The sequence below is a fragment of the Anolis sagrei genome, chromosome 5, assembly GCF_037176765.1.
Source record: "Anolis sagrei isolate rAnoSag1 chromosome 5, rAnoSag1.mat, whole genome shotgun sequence".
Taxonomy (NCBI): Eukaryota; Metazoa; Chordata; class Lepidosauria; order Squamata; family Dactyloidae; genus Anolis; species Anolis sagrei.
Window position 1 is genome coordinate 132,333,680 of NC_090025.1, and position 22,255 is coordinate 132,355,934.

Sequence of the window (22,255 nt, forward strand, 5' to 3'; positions counted from 1 at the left end):
ACTAAGGCTTGGAACAAAGTGATAATGCATGTCCCTATTCAGATTTCAAACTTGCTGATATCTCCAAATAACCAAAAAGGGCTTTTTGAATATAATTTGAAGATCGTGTGAGACAGGGTTGCTTTATTTTCACAGCATGTCTGTGAAAAAGAAGTCATTAAACAAATTAAAATAGATTCATATATCGATAAATATAGGGCAATGAGGACAATAAGGTGTTGGGTATTACAGTAGGGCTTCCATATCCATGGATTCAATGATCCACAGCTTGATTTTTTTTTTCTAATCCCAAAAGCAAACCTTGATGTTGCCATTTTATATTTTAAAAGGTAAAGGTTTCCCCTTGACAACAGTAAGTCTGGTCTTATCTGATGTTAAGGGGTGCTGCTCATCTCCATTTCTAAGCAGAACAGCCTGTGTTGTCCGTAGATGATGGATTTGGCAGTGACCAGGGGAGCATTCGCACAGTTAAAGCATGTGCGCCAGCTGAGCCCGTACCTTGGGAAGTCTAGCTTGGACACGGTAGTCCACTCTCTGGTTACATCCCATATAGACTACTGCAACACACTCTATGTGGGGTTTATTTTATTATTATTTATTTCGAGGTTTTATATACCGACCCTCTCACCTTCAAAGAGGGATTTGGACCGGTTCACAACATGTATTAACATACAAAGAATATACAATAACAACACAATGCCACTTCATTACACGATTAAAATATCAGCACCATACACATTAAAACATTATCATCACAGTTAAAAGAGCCAAATCGTCCAACACCATCACAATCCCATTCATCATCCTCCTTTCATGTGGGCAAAGAATTAAATCAGTTGTCAAATGCCGCGTTCCACAACCAGGTCTTTGTTAGTTTCCTGAACATCATGAGGGAGGGGGCAGTTCTGATCTCTAATGGCAGGGAGTTCCAAATTCGAGGGGCCACCATCGAGAAGGCCCTGTCCCTCGTCCTCACCAGCTGTGCTTGTGCAGGCGGTGGGACCGAGAGCAGGGCCCCTCCAGATGATCTTAGTGGTCTTGATGGTTCGTAGGGGAGAATACGTTCGGAGAGGTTGCCTTTGAAGACGATCTGGAAGTTTCAGCTAGTCCAACGAATGGCAGCCAGATTGCTAACATGAGCGGCGCTCTGGGAGCATACAATCCCCTTGTTCTGCCAGCTCCACTGGCTGCTGGTTTGCTACCAGACTCAATTCAAAGTGCTGGCTTTGGTCTATAAAGCCTTGAACGGTTCTGGCCCAACTTACTTGTCCGAAGGCATCTCTCCTTACAAACCATCAAGGACTCTTGATTGTCTGGGGAGGCCCTTCTCTCGGTCCCACCTTCATCACAAGTACGTCTGGCGGGGACAAGAGACAGGGCCTTCTCAGTGGTGACCCCTCAGCTATGGAACACCCTCCCTAGGGAGATCAGATCTGCTCCCTCCCTCTTAATGTTTCAGAGGCAAGTTAAAACATGGTTGTTTGTGCAAGCATTTACAAATGCAGAGTAGCTAATATAGGAAATCGAATGACTTGACAATGAAACTGGACAATGCTTGATAATAAGGATGATATTGTTTTATTGTTTTTATTGCTCTTGTTGTGTTTTATATTGTTTAATGTTTTAATCTGTGTTATGTTTTTATGTGTACTGATTTGTTGGAAACCGCCTTGAGTCGCCGATTGGCTGAGAAAGGCAATATACAAATACAGTAAATAAATAAATAGACACCTCCAAAGCCATGTGGCCAGCATGATTGCATGGAGCGTCGTTATCTTCCTGCCAAAGCGGTACCTATTGATTTACTCATATCTGCATATTTTTGAACTGCTAGGTTGGCAGAAGCTGGAGCTTACAGTGGGACTCACCCCGCTCCCAAGATTCGAACTGCCAACCTTTTGGTGAGCAAGTTCAGCAGCTCAGCGGTTTAACCCATTGCACCCCATTTTATATAAGGAACACTATTTAATTTCACTTGAGCACTCACGAATTTTGGTATTCACCAGGGGTATCCTAGAGCCAAACCCCTGCAGATACCAAGGGTCCATAATATATGTAAGGTTATTACTAATTGTAGACAAAACTAACATTTACTTGTGAATGAAGAAAGGAAATAAGTAGTATATAAATTACATTCTTTTTATTGGATAGATGATTTTGCTACCCATTTTTTAAAATGACACAAATTAAAATATTATCTGTAATGTTTAGGAAGTTAGACATGCATATAAAGGGTTTGTAATAATTCATTTTAGAAAAACAACTAAATATGAATGTACAAATTAATGTATATGCATTTTTATAATAACCAAAATAGTCCATGGAAAAAAGTTACATAGCCAATAAGAACAAGCTGAACAACAGAGTTTAGATCTTTAAGCATAACCTTTACAATGCATCACCTTTCAGAATCAGACAAGATTTTCTCTTTTGGTTATCTCTTCAGTTAGGACATTCTTGTACATCAGGTCCAGGAAGAATAGTGTCGCAGTAAGTACTTTTCAGTACAATGTTTAAAATATTAAAAATGTGCAATGTGTACATGCAGAAGCAAAACAATGACACAAATATTATTTTAGTATATTTTATGCATATTTTCTTACCAAACAAAAATATGTCAGCATGCTATTCTTGTACAGAAACAGACTATGATGTAGCTATCATAGGACTATGTTTCCTCTCTGTTTGAAACACTTTTTAACATTTGTGCACAATTCTATTTCAGGCAAGTACTTTTTATGATATGCTGAATTCATAATCCTCTGTCAGAAGAACAAAGGTTGATCTGCAAGGTGCATGGGAAATAACGTATTAGAGGATTTTATTAAGCTCTTACAACAGGCCGATTTGCAAATAACACACTATACCTTGATTTAGTGAACGGATAAGAAACATACAGATCTCTAAATGTTGCAGACTGTAACTCCCATTAGCTCTAATCTGTACAGCCAATGAGGAAGAAACTTGGGCCTTGCAGTCCAGGGGCGTCTAGAGCAGGGCTTCTTAAACTTTTCAACTCGCAACCTCTTTGGGCGTATTTTTTTTATGTAACACTGAGTATATAAGTACATAAAATATAAAGTAAGAATAAAAATCAAACATTTTCTTATAACAAATCGACATTTTGCAAGGCTTGCTAAACAGACTGATTTTCTTTTTGTAAAACACAGATGAAGCATCTTCTGCATAATCTACTGTAAACATTGCGGATTTGTGTAAATGTCTAAATCAGCCACTAGGTGACATTCAGAAAACTTTTACTGTAAGCAAATTTTTCAAGACCCCAAACTTGATAAAGAGGATCCATTTGGGATCAAGACTCATAGTTTAAGAAGCAGTGATCCTGAAGAAAATACATTTCCCTCTGGTTTAATGTTACATGCACCAGCATCTCAAACACAAGCAGAACCTGCCACTCAAATGGTACACCTTCCCTCTCTTCCTCTTACCAGATTCAAGTTTGCTGTCCCTGGTTCCTTGTTTGTCATTACGCATGAACAAGGAATTATAATTTAGATTGAACTTTACCAGTTGCTAAACAAGTCAATGTCCCAACATTGTCAATGTCCCAACCATGTGCTACTTTATATAGCAATCCATGATTAAAACGTAACTACATAACAAGCCAAGAATTGTTGGAAGGAAGTGCCTAGTGTTAAGCCTTCGACAATACATTGAAGTGCCTAGTGTTAAGGTTTTCCATGGGTTTGCAGAGGGTTGTTCATATAATCCTATATTTTACCACTGACATATCTTTTCATTTATTTTTTAAAAGATTTCATTAGACTAAGCCTCAAGAAATGTAGAGAAATCCATAGAAAATATTTTGATAGACTGGATTTTTCAGGTCAATATTTGAATTGGGATGTCATTTCTCTGTTTCTTATGTAAGAACGTACATTTCCCCAAACTCTTGGAAAAGAAAGACCTTGCTTTATAAAAAGTATTCCTTGTATGAAAGCTGCCATATATAATCAAATCTATATGGCCCAAGCATGAGCTGGGGAGGTGCATTTGAACAGCAGATATCGAGTGGCATTAGTGAAGTAACAAGAACACTGTTGTGCTCACAATCCTAGATTATGGGCTAACTCCAATGTCTCTCTTTCATAGAACAAACCCATTGGCTTTGATGGGGTTTGTTAGTCTCCTGCATTTGAGTATGTCTGCTCTAAGGAAAAGCAACCACTCATATGGAGATAATCCAATTCACCTTCTGGTTATGCATGTAGTTGTGTGCCCAGAGAGTACAATTACACTACAATTTGCACAACTGGAAAAAACAAGGGCAAATATCAAGCACACTGTTTTTCGCTGCTAATGTTATGAGGAGCTTAGCCAATACAGATACACTTACTACTATTCCCACCTGTTTTTTGTGAGCTAACCTAAAATTGTATATATTCCATCTCTGAAAGTATGTAATCCATTTTGCTTTTCAAAATGTTTCTGTGAACCATAAAGAAAGGACAACAATGGAAAACCTAACACTTAAGAATTCTGACTAGCCTATGTTCAAATCTTCAAACTACTTCAATACGTAGCTCTGAACAACAATGTAGAATGTTAACACTGAAGTTACAAGATACACCGCTGAGTCAACCTGTAAAGTGGCTTTTGTCAGCAATTATTTTTGAATATTTCTTAGGAAATAAGTAGCATATACTGCACCTTCTGCATCACAGAAGGCATACATTAACTAAACAACAAGAAATGATCAAGGTACAATCCATCTTTTTAAAAATCATTTTTTTCACCCTGAATTTTTTATGCCATGCTGACTTTACAAAGAAAACAGAGGTACCAACTACCAGCCATCAACTATTTTCTTGGAACACCTCATGTTTTACAAGAAATAGATTATGATAAAACAGGATTTCTTTTATGAATAAATGCTTTGGTAAAACTGCAAACTGATTTTTTGGAAGGTTCATATTGAAAATTAAAATCATAAAGCTGGAAGAGACCACAAAGACCATCGGGCCCAACTCTCTGTCATTTGCTTGGGTGGGCCATAAACCATGCACAGAATACAAAATATATCGTATCATTTTTTTTATTTTAGGTTGCTGAAGTTTTAATAGAGGTTATATTTAAAGGATAACTGCAATATGATGGTTCTTCTAAAACAGCATAATGTTATATGTTGGATATCCTTTATCTGAATTTTTTGGAGCAGAAGTGCTTCAGATAGTTTCAAATTTTGGAAAATATGTGAAGTAGCAGGAATCCAAGTATAATGCCTTGCAGTGAATGATTTACCTTCAAAATAAGAGAAGCTCAACATGTACTAATTTCCAATCAGTTTTCAGAAGAAATAGATGTGGAGAAAATCTCAATATTGCACAATTCTTCATGCTTGTGTATACACATTCAAACACAGGTTATCTTACTCTACCAGGGATACATCAAGTTTCTATCTCCAAAATGGAAGCTCAGATTATACCTATTGCATTACTGGTATAACAATAATTTCTGAAATTTTAGTTTAACAGTCATCTTGATCGAAATATTTCTGACCACAGCAATTCAACATGAGAATCAAATATTCTGTTTATTGCAAACTAAGAAATTCCAAGAAGCAATACTGAAGTTACATTAACAGAAGATACAGAAGAAATGACTATTTGTACATCTAGTTTTCAACACGTTCACTATATTTAACAGGAATCACTAATTTAATGACCAATTACAACAGTGATCAACATTTTATAACACTAATTTATAGTCTCCCTAACATTTTACACATTAGTATTCTTGATCAGCATCTTACACCTTCATTAATCACATTATCAAGGGTGTTTTGTTTCCTGTCACATAAAAATTTATGAGGTCTCAGGGCAAGGCAGGTGGTTATTCCTCTAAGGATTTTTTTTCATTCTGTTTCCTTTATACATACCAGTACATGGTCCTTTATTTTTTGTTTTCTCAGTTAATTTGTTTTATGACTGTACTTAAGTTTACATTACCAAAATACTATACCAACTAGACCATTACACACAAGTATAGCAAACAACACTAGATAGGCTAAAAGGGCTGTCAAAAATGGCAGTCATGTAGTGCTTGTTGAGAGAAGACTGCAAATATATCAACATTATATAGTTCAATTGATCCATCCTAATTATATCTTCGGATGTGTAATTTGGAGAAGGGCTAGGCAACATTATTAGACTATTTATACAAAAAAAAAAAACAATTCTACCCATTTTTAATTGTGAAGGAACTAGACAGGTGCCTCGAGTGTAAAGAAAAATAATTGAATACCAAAGTCATGAATGTACGTGCCACTGTATTTCAATTTTCTATGTATGATTGTGGATACTGGGCAGTGAAGGAAGTTGACAGGAGGAGCTTCTATTCATCTGAGGTAGAGTGTTGGAGGACAGTTCTGCAAAAACCCAGTCTTCCTCGTTTCCTACTGCCTTCTCCCTTCCCAAGTAATACGGCCGTTTCTAATGAGTCATGTCTTCTCATGATATGCCCAAAGTATGACAATCTCAGCTTAGTCATCTTGGCTTCTAAGCAGAGCTCAGGGCTTATTTGTTGCAGGAATCATGAATTTGTCTTTTTAGCAGTCCAGAGTATTTATTTATTTATTTACAGTGGTATATAAATGCAGTAAATAAATAAATACTCTAGACTGCCAAAAAGTCAAAAAGACATGATTCACTAGAAAAGGCAGTATCACTTGGTAAGGGAGAAGACAGTAGGAAAGACGAAGACCAGGTGGATACACTCAATCAAGGAAGCCAAGGAAGTCAAAATCAACTTGATAGCAACAGCAAAGCGTAACACAATATTTACAACATGAGAAATACTCTGACTATGTTAAAAAATTCTTTGTCTGCCCAACAAAAAATAAGGATTATTAGACAAGGATTTTTGAAAAAGTAAAAGGAAGTCTAGTGCAAGCTTTTTGGTACCATAGAATCATAGAGTTGGAAGAGACCTCATGGGCCATTCAGTCCAACCCCCTGCCAAGAAGCAGGAATATTGCATTCAAAGCACCCCTGACAGATGGCCATCCAGCCTCTGTTTAAAAGCTTCCAGAGCCCACAGACATGTGTTCTCAATGTCCTCTATCAGTCACAGCATTCCTGCTAGTAAAAGAAGGGGTGGCAAATCTACAGGTTTCCAAACTGAGGATGGGGGCGGGGGGGATTTTGAACTTGTAATTTTTTATCAGAACATTTGCTGAGAAGGCCTTATAGACTGCCATAATGGAATGAAATTATCCGTGCTGTATTCCCCCCCCCCCTTTGCAAGTTAAAATTCTGATCCTCCTCTGAGTTCATAGAGGAAGATATAAATCTCTATAAAATCATTATGCTCACATAGTTTCAATATAGCAGAGGATGGGGTACTCAGAAATCCTTGTCTTGTGAAATTTACTGAACTGACAAGGATTATCTATAGAACATTCTCCTTTATCTTCAACATTTTGAAGAACTGGAGTACTGCTACACCATAACAAAATGCATGCTGCTTAAAAAAAGATGACAGTTCATTAAAAGTGGATATTAACTTTTCAAAAAATTGCATAGCACAAATATATTTCCAATACATAACAACTGATTCTTCTCTACATGGAGTGACAACACAAAAATATACAGGAATCTCCACAAGACACAGGCAGACTCCATACTAAGGCATACAGATGGTGGGCATCCCATAGATGTTGATTTAACTCTCATGAACTTATAGGATGGAATATGCTGGCCAGAGCTGATGAGAGCCACAATATTACATCTTATGCCCTAATCAAATTACAGATCAGTTTAAAAAGATCCATTATACTTTTGCTATAAATAAATATAGGATCTCTATGTAAAATTTACGTAACATATTTATATCTTTGAACTTTGGCCACATCATGAGAAGACAGGAAAGCTTAGAGAAGACAATTATTCTGGGGAAAATGGAAGGAAAAAGGAAGAGGGGCTAACCAAGGGCAAGATGGATGGATGGTATCCTTGAAGTGACTGGCCTAACTCTGAAGGAACTGGGGGAGGAGACGGCCAACAGGGAGTTCTGGTGTGGTGGGATGGTCCATGAGGTCACGAAGAGTTGGAAAATGGAAGGAAAAAGGAAGAGGGGCTGACCAAGGGCAAGATGGATGGATGGTATCCTTGAAGTGACTGGCCTGACTCTGAAGGAACTGGGGGAGGAGACGGCCAACGGGGAGCTCTGGCGTGGTGGGATGGTCCATGAGGTCACGAAGAGTTGGAAGCGACTGAACGAATGAACAACAACGAACATATCTAACTATAAAAGTATTGAACTAAGCGCCAAACACAGCAAGAGAAAAAGCCTTATGGCCCAATATGGAGCCATGATGGGCACTATATAGCCACAACTACTAGATTCCAATCCTGAATTAATACCACATTTTCAATGAACCTCTGGAATCCTCTCTGGAGTCCTTCTCATTGTTGGATTCCACTTTCTGGGATTCATCCATATTGGAGATGCAATGGGACAGTGTGTGCGTATATTAACACTTATGTGACATAGGAATATCATGTCATACTAGAGGCTTATTTCAGCAGATCTAATGTTTCAAAAAACCTTGAGGTTTTAGTTGATTTACATCCTGAAATTGCTGTAGTTCTGGGATCCTATTCTGGTGAAACACTATCCACTTCAGGTTTACAGATTTAAACCACATGAGTTTTAAATCTGTAAACTGATTTAAGTCAGTTATGCACCCATGTATTCTTTAAAAAAGAAAGAAGCTACCTGCTTCAGTTTCTAGCTGGAGGATGGCATGCAGACAGATAAGGACAAGTACCCTCATAATGGTCTTGTAGTCTTGTACATTTTCCATGTAAGGTCAGCCTGCAAACTACTCAAATTTAAGTTTGCAGCACATCTATTTCATTCAGACACATCTCTGATATGTACAGCATCACCATACAGTAAAGGATAAGTATACCTCTGTGGGTACTTAAAAAGATTACCATATAATGTATTTTAAATATTTTAGTGTTCTTCAAAGTACTGATCATTTTGGAAATGTATAATTTTAAAGCAGAAAAGAGCAGTAAAAGTACATACTATGCCCTTCAGTTTTGACAAAGTAGCTAATTTTGGATTTCAAATGCTAAATATGACTAATTGAATATATCATTACTACAGAAAATTACAGACGACTACAACATCAACTCATCTGCTCACTCTACAGTATTCTTTCAGGAGAAATGTTGGGAATTCTTTCTTCTTTTACGTTATGCAACTACTAATAAAAGGAAACTATAATGAATGACCACCCAAATGATCTTGAAATGTCCATCTTAGCGTAAAAATGTAGCATTATTTTTGATGAGGTCCACAAGGATGCATGTTAACTAGGAAATGCTAATTTAGTGGACTTCTTTTTCAAATTAGATAGACGCCTTGCTACAGCTTACCTGGAAAGAATATAAAAATGCAGACTTCTTATTCTAAAGGCACATCTACACTGACAATTTGATGCAGTTTCAAGCTAACGTCAGTGCACAATGGTTAGACTATGCGTGACTAAAAATCACACTGCACCACATTTTAAAAACTCTAAACTGTGATACGCAAAGTCAGGGAAAGGTTTGAAATAAAACCCTTAAAATAGATCAACGTGCTCCTGTGTAAGCCACATTGCATGAAGAAATCACCTCTGCAGAAAATGAATTGCTGTGTGGATGCCGAAAGTGCTCTGCTAATATGCATATGTGCCGTCTATTGAGTGTGTGTGTTTGTGTGTGTGTGTGGGGGGGGGGGGGGAGGGGTTAAAATATTATTCTCTCTTGGAACTGGTCTGAAACTAGCCTCTCCAGTTTGTGTGACCATCTTCTAGGGTTTCCAGTGTGATTAACTACACAGCACTGTTTCTTTCTATTAGGGTGTGTGTGAAATGGCAGAAATCCATTTTAATTTTGTTCTGTTTCGTTTTGAATCCCCCCTCCCCTCCCCCGGGTTTTGTTTTGGGAAGATTCTTCCAGAAATAAAACTTCAGATATTGAATTACGAATCCGAACGACCCCCCCTCAGAATCTCCTGGAATCTTCCCAAAAATAGAACAGAACGAATACAGAATGGATTTCTGGTGTTTGGCACATCCCTACTTTCTATGCCTGTTTCAAACTGACCAAAGTAGTCCGTATAGATGTGCTCAACTTGACACACAATTGGTCTTGATGAAAGATGACACTGTCATTACCTTAATTTTTTCTGACTCATGACTGCGTATGCAATGCAATTATTTGCATGTTGAGCCACATATTAATTACAACTTATTCCCAGACTATACATAGGATTGCAAATCTCAATCACATAAACAAGAAAAGTAGCAAACACAAATCTTACCCATACATCATTCTCAGAATCATCTCAATGAACAGGACCAACATCTTTTGAAAAGTTAATTAGTTGAGGGTGACCTATTTAAAATCAGATTTCAGGGTTTGGATGAAGGCACTGTAAAACAGCCACCAGATTCCCAAATACTATGGGAGAGGGCTTTGTAAGGCCACTCAACTAAATTCATTCTTCTCCTCCATATAAAGCTTATAAGATGGTAAAATATATCTAACACAAGTTTATCCTCATATGGATGAAAATATCCCTTTCCATAAAGAACCAGGTGGACGTTTAGTGAAGAAGAGGATAAATTTGAGGCTGAAGTGATGGATGGCAGTGACCTTTCTGTCTATAAAACTTCTGCATATAATAGGCTATTTAATCTTGAGAACTGGATTATTATTAATCAATTATTCATGACAGTTTGAATATATGGGAGATGCGTCTTGTTTTCTTAAATATCACAAAGCTGAAGTTCTGTTTGAGCAACAGGAAGATTAAATCTGAACAAGTGTATAAGAGACTAGAATTTCCCATGACTATGCCACCTTCTACTTATATTGCTTATTGCTAGAAAATACTGAACAAAGTATGCAGAATTAACTTGCAATCTGAATTTGTCAATAAAATCTTGGTGGAGCCAAGGAAAAATGCTCTAAAATCCCAAGCAAATTACAAAATTTAAACATTCTCAAAATGTGAGTGGTGACAATAGAATGGAAGAACTTCCTTGTTGAAAAAAAAAATCTCTTGTCTTAAAAGAGTTATACAGATGTCCAGATTTATACCGAAATGACTACACATATGTTGAGTTTGTCATGTTTTGCAGCTTGGAGAACATGGATGGAATATTTGATGACAACAGTATATCTACATCAGTAGTCTTCAGAACCCGATCTACAACTAGAATTCCTTCATCTAAAAAAATCAACTGCACTCAAAACATGAAATCAGATAAACAGTACTTTCATTTAAACTAACCGCTAGTGAACTAATGTTAAAATGGCAACTGTGAGAGAACAAGAACGTGTAAGCACTGCTTCTAATATGAATTATTTTATACATTGGTTGATTGATAGATATTCTCCAGAAAAGCAGAACGCAGCATCTGTCAGCCACACCCAGTTTCTAACATTATAATATGTCTCAAACAAAGCCGTGTTTTCAACATCTACATTGCATCCAGATATTGGCCCTGGGCAAATCAAGAATTCTATCTTTTAGGCACAGAACAAAAAAGCCAAGTACTGGACAATAATTAAAGCCTATTTTCATATTATGTGTCAACATGTAGGGCTTCCAAAAAAGCAAAATAGAGATCCTGAAGGAACAAAATGCTAACTAAGATGGCAGCAACACTAGTTAGTTGCTTCAGGTCATTCCACTTGAAAACTGCTTCTCCTATAATTGGAATGGCAATATACTCTTTCACAGCATCCGCATTTCAGTGGTATTAATTCCCATGTTCAATGTATTTTCAAAGGCTTTCATGGCCAGAATCACTGGATTGCTGTGAGTTTTTTGGGCTATATCGCCACGCTCAGCTTCAGAACTTCTGAGGATGTTTGCCACAGATGCAGGTGAAACATGAAGAGAGAATGCTGGTGGAATATGGCCATGCAGCCCAAAAAACTCACAGCAACCCAATTCCTATGTTGGCTTTTGCAATGTAGTTTGTTTCATCCCCTATTCCATGCTTGGTTTGTTGTTGTTGTTGAAAAAAAGGAAGCCTCAACTACACAATTACATAATGATATTATTATGGAACTATCCCCACTTGAATTGGGAAGAAAAATACATAACGTGTAATTTCCATCTTTTGTTCTATAATTTTCCGCGAACCAATACTAAACTAGTTCTGCTAGTGCATGTATTTGTGCAATGTAGACAATATGTAATTTACTCTTAAAACTTTTCCTTAATGTGTGGTTTCTACATTAATCTGTAGAATTGGATTAGATAACTATTGTGATATTCCCTTTATTTTTTAAAAAAAATAAAAATAAAACAATGTTGTTGTTTTTTTGTTTTGTTTTTTAAAAAAAGATGATCATGCAAGAGGATGAGTTGGTTTTCCTCAAAACTATTGGGAACTTAAGTTCCTCCCAGACCAACCCCCAACTTTTAATGGAAGGATATCTTCCAAGACAACTGAACGGAGGACTAATGAAGCCACAGCTACTATGATCACAATATGGCAATGGTGTAGAATAAGACATTCACACCCAAAGTGACTACAAACTCATGGCAGGAGAGGAATCTGTAACAGATCATTTAAGTAGGAAAAGAATTTCTAAATAGCCCAACAGCAGTATGATACTGAAAAGCCAAGATGTTGTAAAATAAAGTCATCATGCAATTGTAGTATAACATTGTTGTGTGATAAGTGACTCGGTAAATAGGAACGGAAAGCATGGACTGCCCTTATGGGGCAATTGGTATATGTTGAAGAAAGAACAGTTGTGAGGCTAGAATGGGGTATCACGAAGAGGGGGAGAAAACAAATAGCAATGGAAGAAACCAGGTAAGAGACTGAAATGGATCTCTGCTTATGAAGGGGTGATAGGTCCAGTAGATGCTTATCTACAGTGGACCAAGAAAATTTAAAAATGGTTTAAAATTGTTTTTGCTGACTGTTGCCTCTTGTAAGCTCCTTGAAACATTTTATTGACTTCAATAGATTATGGAATTTTTTTCACGTCAGTAGAGACAGTCAAGTGATAGTAACATAGAGTAAGAGAAATGCCATGCATTAACAAAAAAAGTGGAGCCAAGTAAACACTGTGGTCTTCTGACTGGCAACTATAGCACATCTTTGGCCACCATGATAATTCTACTTGTGGATATTTTGCAGTCCCTTAGGGAGATAGGATGGTATATAAATAAAGTATTATTATTATTATTATTATTATTATCAATCGGATTCTATAACATCGTGTCATTAAAATGCAATAAACATCTGAGAAGTTTTATAGTTTGTTACAGCAAACAATATTTGCAGATAAAGCGCATTTGCAAAAAGAAAATGTAGCAGTAAGTAGAAAACAAAGTTCTTAACAAAATTAGAATGAATCTTATATGTAAGTTAACATAGAAAGGATTATTCAGTTGCATGTCACCTTTATATAAATTTTTGAATTTAGAAAAATGCTGTGAGTTCCAAACCAATGATGCCTCCTTTTAAGAGACTCAATTTTCTGTGCAATACTACGGTGTTTGTATTTATTTGAGAAGCTCCAGTGTATATTTAGCAGATCATTAGGATGATTTAGGAAAAATATGTGCCACATGAAATAGTATAAGCACCATTCTAATCCTGTCTCTGATTCACACAGGATGTTTTTACACATGACTATTTCCTCTATTCACTGTACTTTTGTGAATACTCCCATTTATTTGCAAGCCAAATACAGAAGCCCATGTTACCAAAGAACTTCACAGCAGAATCCAGCCTTCCCAACTTAAAACGCCCTAAACATCACTGGTAAAATAGAGTTAGTGAACTGAAAGACTAGTTTTAATTCTCAGCTATAAAAAATATTGTATTGAAGTCCAGCTGTGTCTTACCAACAGAGCAAATTCTGTGCACCAAGTAAAATTGCTTTATATTCAGGATTTCAATCCGAACACACATCATGACACGTGCTGAAACTGAACATGGGTCTATTCTGTTCTATTACAGGTTGAGAATGCTATATCTGAAATTCTAAAGTCTAAAATGCTCCAAAATCTAAAATTGTCCACATGGGTAAGTGAGATGGGAAAGGTTTGATGGTTAAATTTACAGAAACTTTCTTTCAAGCAAAAGAAAATGTAAAGTATTGTATTCAACTACTTCCAGGCTATATGTATAAGGTATCAATGAAATAGCAATGATCTGCAAGGAATCTTGTGTTATATGCGATAAATGCATTTTTAAATATGAAAAAATTGAAATACTTCTGGTTCCAAGCATTTTCAATAAAAGATACTCAAACCAAGCTCAGCTTTGCAGCTCTTCCTTCCATTTGTCTTGGTTCTTATACTAAAATATTTTTCTTCTGCAGGAGAAACAAAGAAACTCTGTAAATTAATATAACTAAGGGTGCATATACAATGTCAAATTTATATCGTTTGACACCAGTTTAACTGCCATGATTCAATGCTATGGAATTATAGGGGTTATAGTTCCACAAGGTCTTTACCCTTCTCTGCAAAAGAGTCCTGGTGCCTTGGAGCCCTTCCATACAAACAATTCACAATATCTGCTTTGAACGGGATTATCCGAGTCCACATATAATCCAGTTCAATGTGGATTTTATACAACTGTAAGAAAGGGGATTCACCAAACTATAAATCCAAGATTCCCCAGCACTGATCCATAGCAATTAAAGAGATGTCAAACTGCTTTAATTTGACACTGTAAATGCACCCTTAGTAAAGGAAGCATGTAGCATGTGACAAGACCATTTCATATTGTTATATTTGTCAAAAAACATATGCATCATTTTGCAAGTATAAAACTATTTTCAAGAAGACTCAGGTAATGATATGATACTAGCAGAGAATAAAAATACAACCTAAAAAAATCAAAACAATAAAAGTAAGTCATTAAGATCTTCATATCGAAAAAAACCTTTTAAAAATATAAGCAATCAAAGTGAATTTAGGTCAGTAAAGATCTATATTAATTCATGTGTTTTACCTTGTACATACAATCCTGAAGGTAAGTCGCATCAGATTTTGGTCCCACCTACACTGCCATATAAAATCCAGATTATCTGCTTTGAACTGAATTATAAGTCTACAATGCCCTACAATCCAGTGCAAAGCAGAGAATCTGGATTTTATATGGCAGTGTAGATGGGGCCTTAATGAAAAGAGGATAAACAGAGGAAAGTCTTGTGAGAGTATCTTAACACTAATGCTTTAAGGCAGATGATTTCACAGAAATGTACTTTGTTTATATGTTCTTATTTATTTATTTATTATAGACTTTTCTTTATAAACTGAATTCCATAACACATATTAAACCACAGGTAAGATTGATTCAATAATGTCTTTATTACAGTCAACAAACCATAACGCAAACACAGATAAGATCTATTGATAATGGGGTAAAGTGGGACTGTGAGTATGCTTAACAGGTTATAATAATGTATAGATACATTATTAATCTTATACTGCAAATAGGGAGAGAAAAACATAGAAAAAACCCCAAGAAATGGTTGTCTTAAACAGCAGATCTAAGATATCAGTCTGATAGGGCCCTCCAAGACATAACATTGGCAAAGAAAAATTGTGAGCTCTAAATAGCCCAAACAATATGTGTGTGTGTGTGTGTGTGTCTTGGTGTCTTGCTTTTTAGGCCTTTTCCTGGTGTTATTTAGGGCACTAATTCAGAAAATTGCATTGGATAGACTGCATCAGCTCTAGTTCATGATTTTTTATGGGCCAGCAGATGAAGGCTCGTATAAAGCATATGTTTGTATCTTAAAAACTAGAGCCGATTAGGGAAAATTGGTACCATTTTTGGAATCCACATGTCAAATATATCCAGAAACAGGCCTAACCTTTGTGTGTTGGCCAGTGTTATATTTATGGAAATCACACAGGCTTGCTGTGAATAAAAAGTATTCCTATTCTAATTATCCAGTTGAGTCTATATTAGCCAATTGCATGACTTTTGAAATCAAACAATATATGAATTATACTTAGATGGGTGAAAAAGGAAGTGAACTCTGGTCTGCGTAGTTAATCCACAAGAATAATTAAAACCAGGCTTCTTAGGCAGAAGAGGAACTTAGGGAGGCCCTACAGTATAAAAGGAAGTCTGACAATTTTGTCTTCCACATACGACTATGTGGAAACATAATGCCATGATCATGAGACATCTCTGAGAATTAAAAAAATAATAGTTATTGCTGTTCATCAGTATAAAAAGGGCTCAAAAACTTCACAGACACAAAGCTTCAAAAATAAACTACCAGATAGTCGGCAATTAAAGAAAGATCAGGAGCACAATCACTACACCCTAGAGCGTTCATCCTACCAAAATTTCATCAATATGAGAAAACTGAAACGAAACACACAAATATCCTGTTTCCCATTTGTGCTAAGAAAGAGTACTTGAGAACTGTTACAAAATCACCCTACAAACCTGTTTCTGTTTAAAGCATTTGTATTATGCTTCTTTGTGTCCAAACCTATACAGTGACACCTCAACTTAAGAGCATCCCAACTTGAGTGTTTGAGTTAAGAGCTGTCACTCAGCCCAGGTTTTGCTTTGACATAAGAGCACCAACACTATTCAGCAGAGAAGTCTAAATACTTTGTTTAGCTACGTCTCCTATTACTCTATAGCATTGAGCCATGGCAATTAAAGTGGTGTAGATGAACCCCAAGAAAGCCCTCATACAGTAGTCATAATCAGCAGGCAACTTGAAGTCACATACTCGCTCTTATCATGGGTTCTGCTTTTGGATAGTGAATACTAACATTAATATCTCTGGAAAGAAATTCCTTTGACTGACATTATGATACTTCACTAATGCATCTGAGAGATTTATCTACATCAACAATCTGTGCCCAGACTGGACTAAAAAGCACATATAAACAGTAGGATTTGTTCTGAAAATACTTACTTCTAATGAGATCACCACCAGTGCAATTTCCCATAACAGGCTGGTTTTGTGTATTGGCTTGCATGCTTTGCTTATTTGAAGACTCTGTTATGTCTCGCTCTCCTGCAGCTGTTCTGTCACCATCACAATGTTCTAAAGAACAACAAAGATTAACAATAAAAACATTTACACTAGGGGTAGAAAATATATTCAGGGATAGCTGTCTTGGCCACGCAGCAAAATACAACAAAATCCCAAATCCATGTGAAGCGATACTATTACTGGACCAACTCCAATACATAAAATATATTACGCAAGCTTTCAAATAAGCCAGCGAAGCTTCAAAATCTTGCATAACTTAGTTTATGCTTTGGATTTGATCCAATAAAGATTCACTCATTTGTTTCCAAGATATTTTATCACTGGAAAATTCCCACAATTGTTGATTGTAGTCGCCACATGCCATTAAAGGTGCAAGAAGTATTAGCCAAGAGATTTTTAATTAACAAAAATAACCCTAACAGCAATCTCCCAATTTTTAGATTGTTAGAAAATATTGTATGATATTAAGAAAATGGTTTTCTTTTCCATCTTCTTTCTATATTGAGTTATACATCTAAGAAAACACTCTTGGACAGCAATAAAAACATTTTCAACTTTCTCATGCTTCAGAACCGCAGTACACTCCCTTTGAAATACATTGTTGAAGTCAAAATGATAGCAAATCACTATATCACTTAGATATCTCAATTTCAAGATCCTTTTATGTGGCAACTTCTTGTAGATTCAAGACCATAATGCAGAAATCAGCAACCTTGAGTCCAGACAAGACAGATGCACTCCTAGTCAGTCACAAGGCCACGCAGGGTATAGAGTTACAGTCTGTATTGGACAGGTTACACTCCCCCTAAAAACACAGGCTTGCAACTTGGGAGTTCTCCTGGACTCATAGTTGAGTGTGGAACCCCAGCTCTTGGCGGTGGCCAAGGGAGCATTTGCATAATTAAAACTTGTGTGCCAGCTGCGCCCGTCCTTGGGAAGTCAGACTTGACCACTGTGGTCCATGCTCTTGTTATATCTTAAATAGACTATTGCAGCACGCTTTAGGTGGGGTTGCCTTTGAAGACTGTTCAGAAGCTTCAAGTAGTCCAACAGGCAGCAGTCAGGTTTCTAACTGGAACAACTCACAGAGAACACAAAACCCCCCTGTTGAGCCATCTCCACTGGCTGCTGGTCTGCTACCGAGCACAATTCAAAGTGCTGGCTTTGGTCTCTAAATCCCTAAAAGGTTCTGGTCCATCTTACCTATCTAAATGTATCTCCCTTTATGAACCAGTTAGAGCATTAAGATTGGCTGAGGAGGTCCTGCTCTCAGTCCTACCGCCCTTGCAGGCATGACTGCTGGGAACTAGAGGCAGAGCCTTCTTGGTGGTGGCTCCTCAGTTGTGGAACTCCCTCCTCAATGAGATCAGATTGGCGCCCTCGCTCCTGACATTCAGGAAGCTATTTAAAATGTGGCTTTTTAAACAAACATTTGGGGAGTGAGATGAAGACAACTTCGAGATCAGTGCAATGTAGAATATTTTACGTTTTATGCTGTTTATGTTTGATGCTTATAGTTTTCTGGTTTTAATTTTTGTTATATGCTATTTTAGTTAACTGTTGTATTTTTTACTTTGTGAGGCATTGAATTTTGCCATTTACTTGCTGTGAACTGATTTGAGACCCCCCCAAGGATTGAGAAAAGTGGTATATAAATAAATAAATAACCTTGTCAAAGCGCTGCATTCCCTTGTGGGTCACATGTTAGGAGTACATGCCAACCCTTTTTCTTATATGCATATAGATACACCTTAGCATATATAATTGTAGTAGTGGCTACTATCTTGTACTGATTTACAGGAGATTAGAAATACAGATTAAAACTATAACTGGCTATTTGTCATAGCAGCTATACATAGTGGTATCCAATGGGATATGGTTCCAAGAACTCCCCCATGGATACCAAAAATCAATGGTTATTTCAGACTCATAATATACAATGGCATTGTGATAGGGTCCCTTCTATAAAATGGTCAAATCAAGATTTGATTAGAGCACACACACACATACACACACACTGCGAATTATGGAATCTGTGGATGCAGAATCTGTAGATACAGAAAGCCAGTCATATAGCCTCCAATATAGGCTTCTCCATACCACTGCTTCTTAAACTGTGGGCCTGACCACAAATGGAGATCCCCTTATCTCAATGATGGGGTCATGAAAATATTGACAACAATAAAAGGTTTCAGAACGCCATCCATTTATACACAATCTTGGAACAAGCAAAATTGTATTTATACATTAACCCCATCCAGCAGAGTTCTTCTTGCATGAACAAACACACATCAAGACTCTCAGTCACACAGTAATAAGGCTTGAAGAAAAACTCACCGTTGAATCTTATCCCAATTTTTTTGGCCAAGCAGTGGGAAATATTTCTTGCAGAAACTTTAGCACACATGAACAATTACTACTAACCTCCCCAATGCAATCTTCTCTCATACTCCATGCAAATATGCCATGGAAGTATTTTCTGAAGCCTAATCAGTGTATAGGAATTGGAGAGGCTATGTGAAGTTACCCCAGGTTGTATTTGACCAATGGTCCAGACATTCCTTCTTTGTACTACGTAATTTCATCAAATTCTGTTTTTTTTTTCTAAATCAAAACTAAGGTTATGTACACTTTCTACCCAAAATATGCCTGTCTGACTAAATTACAATGAATTTGCAAAATGAATTGTACCATCTTCTCACTGATTCTCACTAGAGACATATAACATAATATTTGCATTTATGCATAAAAACATTCCAAGTACCAAAACCTACTGTCATATTTATGTAACTAATTTTACAAACTTATCTCATGACCATGTTTCTCCTTCATTACACATGGACATGGACAACTTTTTAGATTGTAACCACGACTTTTGGAGATATATAACCACCTAAACTACCTAGTCTAAAGTAGGCAAACCTAACTAAAGAAAAAGTATTACCAGAATTTGCATAAATATCCAGATTTAGTAAGGATGTTTCAGATACTTTAGCAGCCGAATCCTTAAACATGTGAGTCCGATTTATGTAAACTGTGTGTGTGCATGAAAGAGCCATGAATTGCACCAGAGAATTCTTGGACAGACCAAGAGCAGCTGCTCAGACTTTTTTTAACTGCACAACTGCTTGCCTTTCTGGATCCTGTGGAAAGTTTTGACTCTGTCCCACTTGCTCATGTTGCTTCACAAGGCTACAGGTCCTAAATGGAAAAGTATCAAAGACTAAAAAGGTAGACTAAATAGATTAAGAGGGCTTAAGTCAAAGTCAGAAGGCACAGTAATTTAGATGTTGATTTCTGAGGAAAAGATATATATCTGATTGACAGATGAGCATTCGTGATGTTAACTGAAGTTATGCACATTAGAAATGAAGAGAGAACTGTGTTTTGGAACTTTAATCACTGAAGATCTTCCAGAAATTTTGCAATTTCTTAGATGATACTAATAAAATCACAACTGTGTTAGAATCAAGATGAGCAGTTTAACATCAGATAATTGCACAACAGAACTGCCAGAAAGTATTAGTCACTGCTCCAAACAGTAATATTTAAATGTGAGTAACTTGCTCAACAGCAGGGCATGCAAATAAGTAAAAAATTCTATTAGTCATATCATGAAACCAAATAACTTCACCAGAAAAGGATGATACAGAATGCTGGAAAATGACATTTGTGAAACTCTGGTTTTTAGTAGTATTGATTACTAAGAACTAAGCCAAAACTGAAGTCCTTGAGTCAGAAAAAAACTCACTGTCCAAAGCTTATCTGGTGTGTGTGTGTGTGTGTGTGTGTGTGTGTGTGTATGTATATATATATATATATATATATATATATATATATATATATATATATGCAATGGGTAAATGCTTGTGTTGGCAAGACTGAAGACTGACAGCTCTGAGGTTCAAATCCAGGATGAGTGTGGATGAGCTCCGTCTGTCAGCTCCAGCTCCCCATGCAGGGACATGAGAGAAGCCTCCCACAAGAATGATAAAACATCAAAAATATCCAGGCATTCCCTGGGCAACATCCTTGCAGACAGCCAGTTCTCTCACACACAAAAAAACACCCCTGAAAATCAAGGTTCCATATTGCATTTCCTCTCTTATTCCATCAAATTTCATCATACCACTGACAATTTACTTTATTGAGTTCTAAGTTCATTAGAAAAAATTACTCATGAAAACTTAATTTAAAAAACAAGAGAAAAAAATATGGGTATGCCTTCTAGAGTTCTTTCAATTCATGCCTTGTTAGATATCCTAAACAAGGAATTGGAGTAATCAAAGGGTCACAAATGTAACACATTAGCATTATGGGATCAACTGTGGGAATATGCTGATGGTGTTAAGAAGCCAAAATACTAGCTTAAAAGAAAACCTAAACCTCAATTGCATTACTGTAATTGTTTTTTTCTAGTTCTCTAAATAAGTCCAAACGGAAATGAGTTTTGATTCCATTGTGGTTGGACAGAAAATCAATATAAACTATTCTGAATCAGACAGAAGTCACTACAGAATATTCCATATTGGAAATTTTAGAGCAGTACACAATGGAGAGGCTGAATCCTATTAAAATGGAGCCCCTGGAAGAGTTTCGCCTGCACCCAGGAGATACACTTCTTACTGCTTACGGACATCATTATACATCCATTGCTTGAACAATTTCATAACAGTTTCATAACACATCCCCCTGCATGAACAGTTTCAAGATCTGTGCAACAATTCTGGCCCACCATGTAATTTTATGTGGCCCTCCAGATATTGGACTGCAATTCTTGTATTCCTCATCATTAAACATCATGACTAGAGCTGATGGGTGTTGTGATACAGTAACAGCTGAAAGGCTGCAGTTTGTTCTGTTTAGTCAGGATAGTGGGATTTGAGATCCAAGATTAGTGGGTATAATGTCCTACTCTAAGGCCGGATCCAGACAGGCCCTAATCCTGGGAGAACCGGCGTCTGAAAAATGCAGATTTTCCCAGGGGCCTGTCCACACCCACCCCAGAAAACATGCCCGAGAGAATGCCCACCCTCCCTCCCCTCAAGCTCCCAGACCCCTTAGAAAACTAAGAAAAACGTATGTGCTCTCTAGTAGAAGCCCCAGCAAGCTCTCCCGGCTCATAGAAATTATGTGGCAGAGTGGGGGGGGAGGGAATGATTTTCCTCCCTCCCCCTCCCCCACTATCCTGGCATGTCATTTCTAAGTGGCAGGAG

At 37.0% G+C, this 22,255-nt stretch overlaps 1 protein-coding gene across 2 annotated transcripts in view; it reads right to left on the reverse strand.

Moving 5' to 3' along the window:
* The window catches only part of MDFIC (MyoD family inhibitor domain containing), a 53,818-nt gene that overhangs the window by 19,455 nt on the left and 12,108 nt on the right, over positions 1 to 22,255 (reverse strand). For both annotated transcript variants that reach the window (XM_060777678.2, XM_060777677.2), the window contains exon 3: positions 16,959 to 17,090. In XM_060777678.2, coding sequence (XP_060633661.2) covers positions 16,959 to 17,090 — 132 coding nt within the window. The remainder of the gene's footprint in view (positions 1 to 16,958; positions 17,091 to 22,255) is intronic.